The following is a 13,268-nucleotide window of genomic DNA, read 5'->3' as shown; positions in this document are numbered from 1 at the left end:
GTCACAGCTTTATCTTGGACAGGATTCAGACGTTCTATCCACCTAGAGTCCCCCATCCTCCATGGATGCCCTCCGTTTTATATAAACGAGACACGTCAAGAAAGTGAAACCAGAGATATAAACAATCTATGGTGAAATTCTTTAGTGTGAGCTCGCCACGTTTGATCAGTTGAGTTCTGCAATTGAAACAGGCTCGCACTGCACCGGAAGCGACTTTTAGAATCGAGCAGTCTCAAAAATAAACAAACACGTAAAGAAACTGAATGTGCGTAGGCATTCTTTATTGACACCTTACACCAAACTGCGCAACACGAAAAATACAGCTACAATTCGTCCTTAGCAGTGCTTTTGAGCACGCCCCGTTTGATCAGTTCTGCCGTCAAATCTTCTAAGGCGTGCTCGCGTGCGCCGGAGCGACTTTTCCAGTGCTTCGACGAGACTCTCGTGTTGCTCTCCTCATGCCACGCCCTGCCCGTGTATCTCCACTTCCATTTGTATACACCGCCTTCAACTTGGTAGTGAAGACGCTGTCCTTGCACCAGCACGCTTCCCGAGTCTCCCGTCGCCTTTTTGATGAGTCCGTTAGCCGTTTCGAGGAGGTCCTTCAATTTGGCCGCGCCTTCGATGATTTCCCCAGGCTGTCGAAACCGGAAAACGTTAGATTATATTGCCCACTAGCAGTTTGCCCCAACACGTACTGTAATGTCTGCCATGTTTCCCGAAAGTACTGCCAACGTCAGAAAGAAAACGAGAAGTGTCGTCATCGAGGCCATTTGAGGTTCCGCACATGCGTACATCGACAAATTACTGTTGATTATTATGGGCGCAATACTTCACGTTTTCCTGCAGTCCTTGCTCGCCATTCCAATATGCTACTGGTTCAACATGCTGAGCTCGATGAAAAATCCGTGGCTGCTATTCGTAGCTGCAAACGGAGTCCTAATCTCCGTCGTTCTCCTCGTACGCATCTATCCTCCAGTGAAGCGAACCAGCGCCGCCTTCAGAGACCCATTTCTATACGGTAAGCTGCCTAGCTTTGCTCAGAAATTGAATTTTGAGAACAAACGAATAGCCTTTTCGCTGTTCGCCTTCACGTCAATCGTCGACCTTCTCATCGGGCTCGAATTGAATGGGTGGATCAGTAATTCCATGCTTTTTTATTTTAAAGAGGTACTGCACTACATGGCGAACAACTGTGACGTTTATAGCGTCTTTTGGCAGGGTGAACCTTACCTATCGACTTCTCATGGAATGACGATCAACTACTGGGATGGAACCGGTCATTTTCTCATGTATCTCTTCATGCTTGATGGAATTGCAAGAGGGTTGGTTGTCTTGCTTGATGCAAAGCTTTGCGTTTTTTTGATCAATTAATTGATGATTTTTTGCAGGCAGGAGAGGAGAAATTTGGGGCTTTATTGGTTTGGTTCAGTGTTTAATAGCATGATCGTTCTTCTCTGTGGTTCAGTTGCAGGTAGAAAAAATAAATTCTCTATATTGTCTATCTGAGAAATATTTTTTTATTAGGAAAATTTGGATCTCACGTAAAACCATCGTACTTTCTGAATGTGGCATATGTGGTTGTTCCACTGTCCTATGCTTATCGCCTTCTACGTCAGCAAAGGAAAGTCGAGCGAAAACCTACGTCAAAGAGTGCCTATGCCAGCGTGTGGGAAAGGCCTTTAGACGTTTTATTTATTCTCTACTTTGTGGCTGCAATCATAGTAGCATTTCTGAGGGGATACGTAAGTACAGTAACACGCTGTAGTTATCCATCGCCTTACTGAATAGCTCGTCTTTAGGCCAGTCTTGGTTCTCCATTCTTTATCAACAAATGGTATACAAAAAATGCGGAGCCTTATATCAGTGACGAATCTGGTTTTCCACAGATGCAGGTCAGTAGACTACATATGTAGAAAAACTACCGTAAATCATTGCTGCACCAGATGCTGACTTACATGTGGTACTTCGTTCCTTACTACGGAGCCGCTATATATGGTCTTCTAACTCCAGGAAACAGATGGATGATTGACGGAGCGATATTACACGCCGGAGCCGCAATACAGGTAAGCGGTTTCATTTTATTGAAAATTCATTGCAGTGAATACTACTTTACTCAGGCACAAATTAGCTACATCGTCTCGGCTATATATGACATGAAACAAAGCGCTGTCTTTCCGTCGGACGGAATCAACACCTCTTGGCTCATCAACTCGCTCTACCGTCTACTCGACAACCAGCAGCTCACTCCCCAAGGCAACACCATCTTCTGGACCATCAATCTTGCTCTACTCATTGTACCCCATCTTTTTGCCTGGAGATGTCTGACCAATCAGAGCCACTTTGCCCAGCCAAAAGTCAAGCAATAGACGTCAAAAGGAGATTGATGGCCTTTCACTAATATCTTTCGTATTCGTTCTGTACTCAATTGCCACCCCCAGGAGTGATGTCACCTGTTTTTTTAAAATGATTTTTTAACCGGCTTCTTTATGTTCCTCTGTAACCTGTTTGAATTTCGCTCTGACGCGCTGCAGATTTTCGATGAGGTTCGGATTCTGCGGATCGTCGAGCGGAAAGTCGTCGACTAATTCGCGCAGCTTTTTCAGCGCCTTTTCAGCTCTAAAAAAGCCAGTCTCTCGCGCTATGTTTATCCCCTTTTCGATTCTCTACTTCGAACGAGCTTCGCTGCTCGTTTTGAGCCACTCCTCGGCGAAACCAGCGTAGAATCCGAGCTGCGATAAAGAGGATGTCGTGGATATTGATTAAAATTTGTTCTTTTTACCTCGAGTCCCAGTTCGCGTCCTTTTTCGGTGCCAATTTGGCGTCCTTCTTCTAATCCTCGTCGCTTGCCGTCGTTGTAGCCTTTTTCGAAGCCTCTATCGTGGGCTCTGTGAAGTAATAAATATCGATCGCGCTGAAAAGCGCATTGGCTTTGATTCTTAACCTGTTCTCGGCGAGGAATATATCGTCGAACGATTCGTCGATGTCCATAGAGCATTCCCGGATAACAATGGCATTCTTCACTCTCACTCTAGTTCGACAGTACGTACAACACGATTCTGTGACATATTCCTTCTCAAGCAGTCTTCTGTTTACGCAGCGGACAAACTCGAGAGAACAAGGAACACATCTTGCAGGGTAAACCTCAGAAATAGGTCTAAAAAGAAGTCGGCGTTGACCGGATCTCATCTGATCAGGCCAAAAAGACACAAAACTGTCCGAAGAGGGAATCGAACAAGCGAAAGCCTTGTCTGCTCGTCTGAAAGACGAAGTGTTCTCGCACGTCTATAGCAGCGATCTCCAGAGAGCCGTCAAGGTGAGAAAACAAAGAAGTCGAGGCGATAATTGATCATCTGCTCTTACCTTGGGTACAGACAGCAGAAATTTCACTAGGCGGTAAAAATGTGCACCTGGACAAGCGTCTCAGAGAAAGGGTGGGTTAGATAGTTACCTCCTTTCTTCTGTTTATTTTATAGATAAAGTTGTAGCATTTTGGTGTGATGGATGGCAAGAAGACGGGCTATTTTCAACGAGTTGCTAAAAAAGCAGGCTTCGACACTTTCGAGTACACACCTGAAGGGGGAGAAACGCCTCAACAGGTCAAGGATCGTGTAAGCGCATTTTTTGAGGATTTGTGCCAGCAATTCTTTGCCACTGTCAAAAGTGGTGAAAGTCTGGGCAATGTTATTATATTTGGTCACGGTGGCTGTCTACGTCTTCTGATATTGCACTTTGCCGATGCACATCAATGCGAATTGCCAGATTTCAATCGGAAAGATCGATTGGGAGTAAGTCCTAATACAGGCGTGTCAAGATTTTGCGTACGCATCGATGAAATGACAAAAAAACCATTAGTGACGTGCTCTTTGCTTTACTGTGGCGAGCATCTTGACGTTTGATTAAAATAACTAGTATTTTGTGTACGGGTCTGTACGGTACGGTATCCCGGCAAAGCAACAATGCTATCGATGAGAAAGAGTCTCTTTCCATCGCTCTTCAGATGGGTACGATTGTCGACAGCACCTTACGATTGTCAAATAAGGGGAAATCTTGCTAGGCCCGCTGTCTTCGAGGTTCACCGGCCTTATTCTCGGCGCAGAGCGATTTCATAGTAATGTCGCGTCTCTTTTTCGGTCGCGCATGCACTCAAACGAGCGAATATATAGCACAGAGACACGCCGGAGAACAATCCGGAAACGCCGTTCGAGTTTTCAAAGGAAAATGTGAAGGTAAACGGGGGAAAACTCAAACGTCCGTAGTGGGCGGGTTCACGGGGCCATTTATCGAATAGAGACTGGAGAACATTATTGGAAACTATCCAGAAGGTCACCAGGCCGCTGCTGTTATTCCAGCCTTGGATTTAGCTCAGAGACAGCACGGTAATAGAACCTTGAAGCCAGCTCTCTGATTGGCTGATTATTTCATACGTAGGCTGGCTTCCTTTGACTGCGATGCATAAAGTGGCTGACATATTGGGAATGTCTCGGATGAGAGTCTACGAAGTTGCCACGTTCTACACAATGTTCAATCGGTATTAGAGTTTGATGGTGACGTGTTTTTTTTATTTGTGGTGCAATTTTTCTATATAGGCAGCCTGTTGGAAAGTATCACGTTCAAATATGCACAACGACTCCTTGCATGCTATGCGGCTCGGACGAAATATTGAACACAATCAAAACTAAATTAGGTAGGTGGTGCACTCGCGCTATTGCAGAAATTTTAGATTGCTTTTTCTCAATTGAGGAATTGGTGTCGGAGAGACAACTCCAGATAAGAAATTTACACTATCAGAAGTCGAGTGTTTGGGCGCCTGCGTCAATGGTCCAATGCTACAAATTGGAGATGATTACTACGTGAGTCACAAGGGAAGAAAAAGATACGTACTGTACTATAACTGTGTAGGAAGATCTCACACCTGCACTGACGGAAGAAATCTTGGATGCCTTCGCTCAGGACAAGCGACCCAAACCTGGTCCCAGGTATATTGGATATAGTCTGCTTTTCTATACTGTATGTGACTAAACAGTTCTCATAGAAATCGTTTTGCTGCTGAGCCCGTGACGGGTCTAACAAGTCTCACTGAACCTCCCACAGGACCAGGTTTTGGCGTCAGAAAGGATCTCTAATTAGGTCCCAGTAAACAATCTCCTGCATGGTAATCGGATCACGTGTGTTGATTAATCGATAGAACGAAGAACGAAATCCCGTATCGTTTTTGTTGCGTTGTCAAGTGTTCCGCCTCCTCCTCCTCCTCCTCCGCGCGCAGAGCCGCGTTTCGCCCCCAAAATGAACGACGACGTGCAGCTCCAATACAGCGTGCTCCAAGCGTCCCGCCTGGGCGACCTCGAAACGCTCCAAAGCATCGATTCGACGCCGTCGCACTTCGACGTGAATTTCGTCGACGAAGGCGGCCTATCGCCGCTCATGCACGCCGTCGTCGGCAGCGCGGAAACCGTCGGCAAACACGCGCAGTGCATCGAGTTCCTGATCGCGCGCGGCGCGACGCTCGACCACGCCGACGCAACGGACGGACGCACGGCACTACACTGGGCCGTCGCTTCGGAACGAGCCGACACCGTTGCGCTTCTCGTCGCAAACGGCGCCGATCCGACGACGCTCGACTATCGCGGCCAGAATCCCGTTCACTTGGCCGTTTCTAGTGCCGTCGACGGCGGAGGCGTGGCTTGTCTCGAGGTTCTCGCCGGAAGTTTGCACGTCGACTTCCTGCGACTTCCGGACGGCGAGGGATTGAGTCCGATCGCGCGCGCTATTGAAGGCGACAGCGTCGACGCGTGTCGGATTCTGCTGTCGGCCGGTTTTGATCCGAGCGCGACGGCGACGGACGGCGATGCGAGCGGATGGACAGCGTTTCACTGGGCCGCCTATTTTGAACGGCCTGACGTTCTCGCCGTTTTGCTCAAGTCGTCATTGGACGCTGTTTCCGTTGTTGATGTCGATGGAAAGACGGCGGCGCACGTTGCTGCCGTAGGAAAGTCAGCTGAGTGCGTGGGGACTCTCGTGAAGGCGTGTGGCGTCAAGGTGATGGAAGCCGGTGATCGACTTGGCGTCACGCCGCTGATGTATGCGTGTGGTGCTGGAAACGAGGCGCACGTCAAAAAAATGTTGAAGAAAAAGGTATGGTAAATTTGATTAGACGAGGATAGCCTATAAGGCTATTTGTGTCTATATATTACTTTAGGTCAGTGCTTCTGTGGTGGATTTGGACGGGCGAAATTGTCTCCATTGGTGCAAGGATAACTCGGATCCGAAATGCATTCAAACCATATCCAAGTACTGTCCTTCGCTAGTCAACGAGGTTGACAACGTGGGCCAATCACCTCTTCATCATGCCGCTATGACGGGAAACGGCGTGGCGGCAGAGGCAATGGTCAGCATACCGGGCGCGAATTTGGACGTCGTTGAAAATGACAAACGCACCGCACTGCATTGGGCTACAGGTAAGAGTTGTCTAAAAAAGAAAGAGGGAATGAAAATCTTCTGTTAGTTGGTTGCCACGTCGATATTGTTTATTGCTTGTCTGAGGGCGGCGCCAATCTGTCAACTCCCGATGTAAATGGAGCGTATCCTTTGCACTACACAGCTCAGCTTTGCGGCGGAGAAAACGACGACATTTCCACTCGAGCACTAGAATGCCTTACGATTTTATTAGAAAAAGGTGCTGATCCCGATGTCCGAGATCCGGAAGGAAGAACGCCTCTCATGTGGGCAGCAAATACGGCAGGTAAAAACGCAGCCATAGCATCGCAATATTGGCGGACGAAAAGTGTGTCTAGGCACCATGGAGGCCTGCAGGGTACTCGTAAGCTTTAACGCCGACGTGAATGCCAAGGACGCAATAGGCATGACAGGTAGGTGAGATTATGCGCTGTTTGTAAACTTACAGCTCTTCTCTCGTGTGTAGCTCTTCACACTGCTGTCAATGCTGGCCAGTTTGAGCTATGTGTTACTCTTGTCAGTGATCTCCTTGCCGACGTGAACGCCTGCGACGAAGCACAACGGAGTCCCTTGTTTTATGCCGTATCGCACAATTTTGTCGATCTGGTCGAGTTTCTTCTTCAAGCTAAAGCCAATCCGGATCTCCTTGATCAGGATCAAATGAGGTACGAGATCACGCTTGCTGAGATGTAATCTATTCGTTTCGTTTCTGCTTTAGCGTTGCTCACGTCGCTTCCTCTTTTGGACATTTGAATTGTTTGCAGATAATTCAATCTCACATGGGACGTTTGGATTTGAAAAATAGCAACGAGGCCGTTCCACTGCACGAAGCGGCTGGAAATGGTCACATAGGTACCTTCTTTTTAATTAATATGTCAATATTTGAATATGGAATCTCTGTAGACTGCGTGGATTTTCTGCTGATTGTCGGCTGCAGTTCCGATCCTCGCGACAGTGATGGAGTGACTCCATTGCACTTTGCGGCTGCGGGAAATTTTGCTGACGTGTGTCGTGCTCTACTTTCCGCTGGAGCAGATGTCAACGCAGTTGTCGTGACGCCAGATGTGAGAAAAGCGTTGTGCAATATAAAAAGTTATATGTTTAATTTTTAGGACGATTCTTTGACTTCTTTGGATTATGCTGAAGAATGCCGCGCTTTTGACGCCGTTAGTGTGTTGAAAGCAGCTGGAGGGAAGAGGGGCCAAATTAAACGAAAACAGTACCTCAAAGAAAAGCTGAAACTCGGAAGGAAAACTCTTGCTGTCAAAGAGGAAGAGCCAGATGCCGCAGCTGTGGTAACGGAGGAAGAGAAACCCGAAGTAATTCCTGAAGAAATAAAAAAAGGCGACGTGATAGAAACGAAAGAGAAGGACATTGATGGTAGAAAAGAAACCATTGATGAAGTAGATGAAGCAGTCAAAGATCCATCTCCACCCGAGAATGAAAACGCTCAGAAAGAAGAGGCAGTTGAAAGACCGTCCACTAGCGAATGCGTTGAGAACGAAGTTGAACAAAGGAAGTTGGAGGGCACTTTGGAAGAGGAGCGAGACAAGAGGAAAAACGAAATTTTAACTGAGCAGCAGTCGATGACAACTGCGGAGGTAAAAATCACCGAGCCAGCCCCAACTGAAAGAGCAGATAGTACAGAATCGCCTGAGCCTCCTGTAGCCACTGTTGAAGAAACAGTACTGGTAGATAACGATAAGGACGAGGAAAGAGAAAGTCAGAAAGATGCAACTAATGATGAAGAACCTGAAAAGGTAATTGATCACCCTCACGAACCTGAAGAACCTGAACCAGAAGTCACCAACACTGACGAAGTCGTCGTGGTCTCTACTCATGAGCTAACTCAAACTGGTCCTGAGACAGCAGACGAAAAAAAGATTGACGACGACGTACTCAAACGCCAAACGAGCAGTAGTAGCAAACCTCCGATGATCATCATAGAGGAGACCTACGATCGTCCACAGGAGTCTGATTTGGAAGAAGAAGAGGAAGAAGAAAGGAAAACAGACAGTCCGGAAAAACCTTTGCCGAAGGAGGACGTGTCTCCCAAGAAACAACGACGATGGAATTTCGAGTCTTCCTTCGAGCCTTCTCCTCCGACTTCTGCGAGAAGATTTTCGTTGTCGACTAGGAAAGACAAAGGGAAGACGCGAATTTCGTCTGCTGTGTATGCGTGTGGCACAGCTGCGGGCTTGGGGTGCATTGCCGTGGGTTTGGCAATGAGACGGGAAGTTGGAAGGCAAGTCAATGAAGTTATCCCACAAGCGATTCCTTTGGTGGACGAGGAAAAAGAGGCTGGGCTGCTGGTTAGTGACGAAACGGCAGTCAGTGATAAGGGTATGAAAATTATGCCGCTTACCGTATAAAGGCCTTGACTCTATAACTATTTTAGAAAGTCAGGATGAAGACATTCCTTCACTGATTCCAATCAACGACGAAGCAAAGGAGGATGAAGATAAAGGAGAGGAGGCAAATACACTGAAGAATGAGCGTGACGATGCTCTCACCAGTCCTGGCATTGAAACGTCTTTAGCTCCAGCAGTCGAGGTACAAGCATTAGAAAGAAATGAAGCAGTCGAAATCAAAGAAAAGGAAGAGAGCAGCGGTACCCAAGAGTCGTTTGTTCCCGGTCTCGAATCTGAGAAGTCGGAATTGCCTTCTCCTGTCGGCAGCGCTGAAAATGATCGTGGGACTACTAAGATTGAAGCAGAGCAGCCAAGCGCAAACGTTGAAGAAAAAGAACCAGAAGAGCAGTTGGAGAAGCCAAAAGCAGCAGAAGATGTGAGTTCAGAGCGGACAAAGAACGAACAAAGAGTGGTAGAGCCTGAAAAAGAAACTTCAAAAACCGACAAGGTAGTGAAGCCGGAGCCGGAGCCGGAGCCAAAACAGTATCACCGTCCTATAGTCGTATACCCTGTACCCGAATCGGTCACAAAAGAAGAGAATGTCGTCGCCGATAAATTGCCTAGTCCGTCTTTGACGTCGCTCTCTTCTTCGTCTTTGTATCCGGTCAGCGAAAAAAGCCTGACTTCGCTCATTGACACGGTCGTGCATAAAATGGAACCGGCCGTCACAAGGGAAGAAAACGCTCGTGCTGCTGCGTTGAAGGAAAAAGAAGAAAGGGAGATGTTGCGGAAGAAGAGAGAAGCGTACCTTTCAGCGCAAGAGGCAGAACTGCTAGCAAAACTGAGAGCTCAGAGAGAAAGGCCGACGAGTGCTGCGGTACGTGCTATGAAGGAGTTGGCCAAGGCTCACGCTTTGCAGCTGAAAATGAAGCGTGCCGTGGAACGAGCGAGAATGGAGCAAGAGTGCAACGAGAAAGCACGAATATCGGCTCTGAGCGAGGTAGGACGCCGTTTCGATCCTCTTTTTCACCGTATCGATGATCGTTTGCAGGAGAGAGAGTCGGCAGCGACGATGAAAGGCCTTCAGAAATGCGAGGAACGATTAGCAAAAGTTTTGCAGAAGTCAAAGGTAATTCTCGTTTTGGGTGAGAATCAGTCTTGAAATTTCCGGCTAGACGGTTAGTTGCAGTATTGACGTGACTGCTGAGAGTTCGATCAATGAAAACGATAAAATGGGCGAAGCGTTGGCCGGGGTCGGTGGGCATAAAAGACCCACGGTCTCTCAGTGGTTGGAGTCAAAAAGCATCCAGAAACAGAAAGGCGCTCAGGACGAACTGATGCATTGGGACACGTACGTAAACGCTCTTTTTTCTTCCTCTGCTTTCTTTCATATGTTCATGTACAGGACTCGATTAAAACGAGACACTGTCATTGCCGTGGAAAAGAAACGGTCTGAAGCACGAGTCGGGCGTCACCAGGCGTGGGAAAAATCCAAGCAACTTCAAAATAAGATTCACTTGCTGAAGAAAAAACAAGAAGAACTGATATCCCCGGCTTCGTTCATATTTCCTGGTAGAAGTTTGTACAGTAGCGGAACGGGATGTTAGGCTAACATGTCATTTAGAGAGACCAATGAGAAATCCCTACGTGTACGACTCGTTTAGTCAGAAATTGCCGGAGATCTTACCAAGCACAAGAAGCGAGTCTTTGCCTTTCTGGTCGTAGTACGATTATTATTTTGAATTTTTCTTTAGGTAGTCTGAGACAATCACAGGAGAGAAGTAGTCGAATGAAAATAATACCGCCCAGGAAAGCCGAGTTGGTGAACCAGAGACGAACAGGTTTAGGCAGTACATTAGTATTTTATAAATTAGTGATCATTTGTTTATGCAGGTGCTGATCGACGACGAGCTAAACGTAGTTCGCTTGACGAGCCGTTGCTTTTTACACGAAAAGTTGAAAGAGACCGAGTGTCTCCTGCTAAAGACGTCAGATATGGATCTGAAGAGCTGTGGGACTTGGGAGAAAAAATTGGTGAGCAAATAAAATATACGAGATGCAATAAATGAAATCTTTCTTTAATTAATGCAGTCAAAGGGAAATTGAGGTCAACCACGTATGATGCGCCCTGTTCTACTCGACAAAAAAAGTACAAATCCTTGGAATTTGTTCCAGGGGAAACGTATCGGACGATAAACCAGATGGCTGACAGGCCTTCCGCCAGTCCATCTCAAGAGCTACTAATGACGAACTGAAAACTCAATTTTTATTTTTGCAACATATTTTTTTTATCCAACTCTCCTTTAGCGTGCGTGCTCTTCAGGTGCAGCACGTTTCTGGGAGAACAATGAGCTGCGACGACTCGCAAAGCTCCAAGCCGAACGGCTCGACATTCGACCTATCGAACAAAGGCTTGGATTCCTTTCCACGGCTCTCTCCGAGCCCAAACGTCACCGAGCTCTTGGCCAACTTCAACTCGCTCGTCTCCCTGCCAGACGACCTTCCGATCGCATTTCCTTTCCTGCGCATTGTCGACGTGTCTGGAAACGAACTGACGACGCTGCCGGAGTCGCTCGTACGTCTCGAATCGACGCTCGAAACGCTCAACGTCGACGACAACGAATTGACGCGCCTCCCCGACGGCGCGTCCGATTTGCGTCGACTGCGCGTGCTGCGCGCCCGCGGAAACCGACTCGCCGCTCTTCCGGAGGGACTCGGTGCGCGCACGCCCGATCTCGTGGAGCTGCACGTGGACGAGAATCGATTGACTCTACTTCCGGATTCGCTCTCGTCGGCGACGGCGCTGCACGTGCTCGAGGCCGGCGACAATCGGCTCGCGCGTTTGCCCGACGACTTGGGCGCGTTGAAGGCGCTTCGCGTTCTGAACGTATCCAATAATTGTCTCGTTGCTCTTCCCGACTCGTTTCGATTTCTATCGAATTTGGAAATGCTTGACGTCGGATCGAATCGCATCGAGTCGCTTCCCGACGCGTTTGCGTCGTGCTGTCGGCTGCGGTGCGGATTTTTCGGCGTGAATTGTTTGGGGCACGTTCCCGCGTGGATTGGCTGCATGCCGCGGATCGAGGAGCTGGATTTGAGCGACAATCGTTTACTGGGCGATGCGTTGCCGTCACGCTTTGGAGAAAATCTCAATCGTCTCAAGTATTTCAACTTGGCAGGAAATCAGCTAACCGTTCTACCTGACACGTTCGCTCTCTTGGAATCCCTTGAGGATCTTCGACTCGGTAGCACCATACCAGAGCTAGAGAGGCGAGCTTTTCAGAACGGCAATTGGCTGAGAGTCTTTCCCGACGGCTTTGGCCATTTGAGCAAACTAAAGCACTTGCAGGCAGACGAGAATCGAATCGTGGAACTGCCCAAGTCATTTGGCGCATCGTTGCAATTGCTCACGTATGTTGACTTGGCTCAGAATACATTGGCCGCTTTGCCGGATTCGTTTTGTGATCTCGCCGGCCTAGTTTCTTGTCGTCTCTCGCAGAACAAATTGAGTATGTTGCCCAGTGATTTTGGAAGATTGAGCGAGCTCAGGGACCTGTACCTGGACAACAACAGTCTAACTGATTTACCAGAATCGTTTGCCCAATTAGTCGGGTTGAAGTCCTTGGACTTGTTTGGCAATCGGCTCCTTCGCATTCCTCTGTTTCTCGCAAAGATGACAAAATTGACGAAATTGGATCTCGACGGAAATTCCTTTGGTTGCAACATCAAAGACGTTCCGTCGCTCGTGTGCACGAGACGTTATGCATCTCTGCCAGCGACGCACGGATGGCGAGGTCGCAGCTTGCCCGAGCAGAAGCCAATGGCTATAGATGTGACCTACGACAGCGAAAGGGCAACGTCCGAAGAAGAAGCGGCGGAGTTAAAAACGCAGACGGAGATTTTGACTCGCGCTTTGGCTATGAGTCAATCTCTGTGGAAATCTCATCAAATTGAACCTGGACAAGAAAGTCGAATATTCGAAACGTGTCTTTCGCGCGCTACCCAGTTTGATGACTCTCTTTTGGCGGAAGAAAAGGACGTTCAAGGCTCTCAGGACTGCGGAAGAGACGAGGAATCAGACTCTGGCGTTGGCGTTGTCTTTGAGTCCGGCGAGGATTGGGATAAGGAGGTCGAGCACCGTTCACCTTTTACCGTCTCCGTTGCTACTTTGGATCAGAATTATTTATCTCGTCCTGTGCGCCGTCTTACACGAGAACAAAGAGCCGAGCTGGCAATTAGACTCCACAAAGACCAAAAGGAGTCCATAAAGGCTGCCTTCACTGAGGACAATGAATTTTTTTTCAATGCTTCCCTGCAGCCATCAATATCCATAAAGACAGAAGCTTCGGAGATGCCTCAGGCTCCTGATAACGATTCATTAGATGGACAGTTTGATGATTGCGACTAATTGGACTGACGTTGGCTGATCGTATCGTATAGTCATGCGCCCACTGAATTATT

The 13,268-nt window shown here is 47.9% G+C and overlaps 6 protein-coding genes across 7 annotated transcripts; 5 read left to right on the top strand and 1 right to left on the bottom strand.

Annotated features, from left to right (window-relative positions):
• Positions 1 to 652: 652 nt before the first annotated feature.
• On the top strand, positions 653 to 2,484 carry LOC136192985 (transmembrane 6 superfamily member 1-like). The gene is made up of 8 exons (XM_065981769.1): positions 653 to 1,021; positions 1,073 to 1,170; positions 1,222 to 1,325; positions 1,392 to 1,474; positions 1,528 to 1,745; positions 1,803 to 1,895; positions 1,947 to 2,066; positions 2,121 to 2,484. Exons 1-8 carry the CDS (start codon positions 820 to 822, stop codon positions 2,367 to 2,369), a joined length of 1,167 nt encoding a protein of 388 aa, XP_065837841.1. The 5' UTR covers positions 653 to 819; the 3' UTR covers positions 2,370 to 2,484.
• Positions 2,070 to 3,003, bottom strand: LOC136193017 (protein LTO1 homolog; the record flags this gene model as incomplete). The annotated part of the gene is made up of 5 exons (XM_065981806.1): positions 2,070 to 2,453; positions 2,505 to 2,619; positions 2,671 to 2,732; positions 2,783 to 2,888; positions 2,945 to 3,003. Coding segments are annotated over 5 exons (423 nt in total), but the record flags the coding sequence as incomplete, so codon positions are not given.
• Positions 3,004 to 3,005: 2 nt separating this feature from the next.
• On the top strand, positions 3,006 to 3,923 carry LOC136192992 (fructose-2,6-bisphosphatase TIGAR-like). Its single transcript, XM_065981777.1, has 5 exons — positions 3,006 to 3,042; positions 3,101 to 3,138; positions 3,198 to 3,316; positions 3,375 to 3,434; positions 3,489 to 3,923. The coding sequence occupies exons 1-5, from the start codon at positions 3,011 to 3,013 to the stop codon at positions 3,897 to 3,899; spliced, it is 660 nt and encodes a 219-aa protein (XP_065837849.1). The 5' UTR covers positions 3,006 to 3,010; the 3' UTR covers positions 3,900 to 3,923.
• A 13-nt stretch (positions 3,924 to 3,936) lies between these two features.
• LOC136192990 (NADH dehydrogenase [ubiquinone] flavoprotein 2, mitochondrial-like) lies at positions 3,937 to 5,209 on the top strand. Its single transcript, XM_065981775.1, has 9 exons — positions 3,937 to 4,004; positions 4,058 to 4,111; positions 4,167 to 4,229; positions 4,292 to 4,379; positions 4,432 to 4,531; positions 4,590 to 4,687; positions 4,744 to 4,853; positions 4,903 to 4,979; positions 5,036 to 5,209. Exons 1-9 carry the CDS (start codon positions 3,960 to 3,962, stop codon positions 5,124 to 5,126), a joined length of 726 nt encoding a protein of 241 aa, XP_065837847.1. The 5' UTR covers positions 3,937 to 3,959; the 3' UTR covers positions 5,127 to 5,209.
• Positions 5,208 to 11,118, top strand: LOC136192971 (inversin-like). Of its 2 annotated transcripts, none has more exons than XM_065981747.1 (16): positions 5,208 to 6,135; positions 6,200 to 6,458; positions 6,506 to 6,742; positions 6,795 to 6,869; positions 6,923 to 7,121; positions 7,175 to 7,308; positions 7,360 to 7,520; positions 7,569 to 8,799; positions 8,855 to 9,807; positions 9,859 to 9,936; positions 9,983 to 10,158; positions 10,213 to 10,379; positions 10,432 to 10,506; positions 10,562 to 10,648; positions 10,701 to 10,841; positions 10,899 to 11,118. In XM_065981747.1, exons 1-16 carry the CDS (start codon positions 5,287 to 5,289, stop codon positions 11,060 to 11,062), a joined length of 4,986 nt encoding a protein of 1,661 aa, XP_065837819.1. In that variant the 5' UTR covers positions 5,208 to 5,286; the 3' UTR covers positions 11,063 to 11,118. The 2 variants fall into 2 exon arrangements, with proteins under 2 accessions (XP_065837819.1, XP_065837818.1); XM_065981746.1 differs by having other exon boundaries at positions 5,208 to 6,140; positions 6,205 to 6,458.
• A 36-nt stretch (positions 11,119 to 11,154) lies between these two features.
• Positions 11,155 to 13,252, top strand: LOC136192979 (leucine-rich repeat-containing protein 1-like). The gene has a single exon (XM_065981759.1). The coding sequence runs from the start codon at positions 11,155 to 11,157 to the stop codon at positions 13,213 to 13,215; it is 2,061 nt and encodes a 686-aa protein (XP_065837831.1). The 3' UTR covers positions 13,216 to 13,252.
• Positions 13,253 to 13,268: the final 16 nt, after the last annotated feature.

The sequence above is a fragment of the Oscarella lobularis genome, chromosome 11, assembly GCF_947507565.1.
Source record: "Oscarella lobularis chromosome 11, ooOscLobu1.1, whole genome shotgun sequence".
NCBI classification, from domain to species: domain Eukaryota; kingdom Metazoa; phylum Porifera; class Homoscleromorpha; order Homosclerophorida; family Oscarellidae; genus Oscarella; species Oscarella lobularis.
This window is presented reverse-complemented; position numbering and strand designations above follow the sequence as displayed.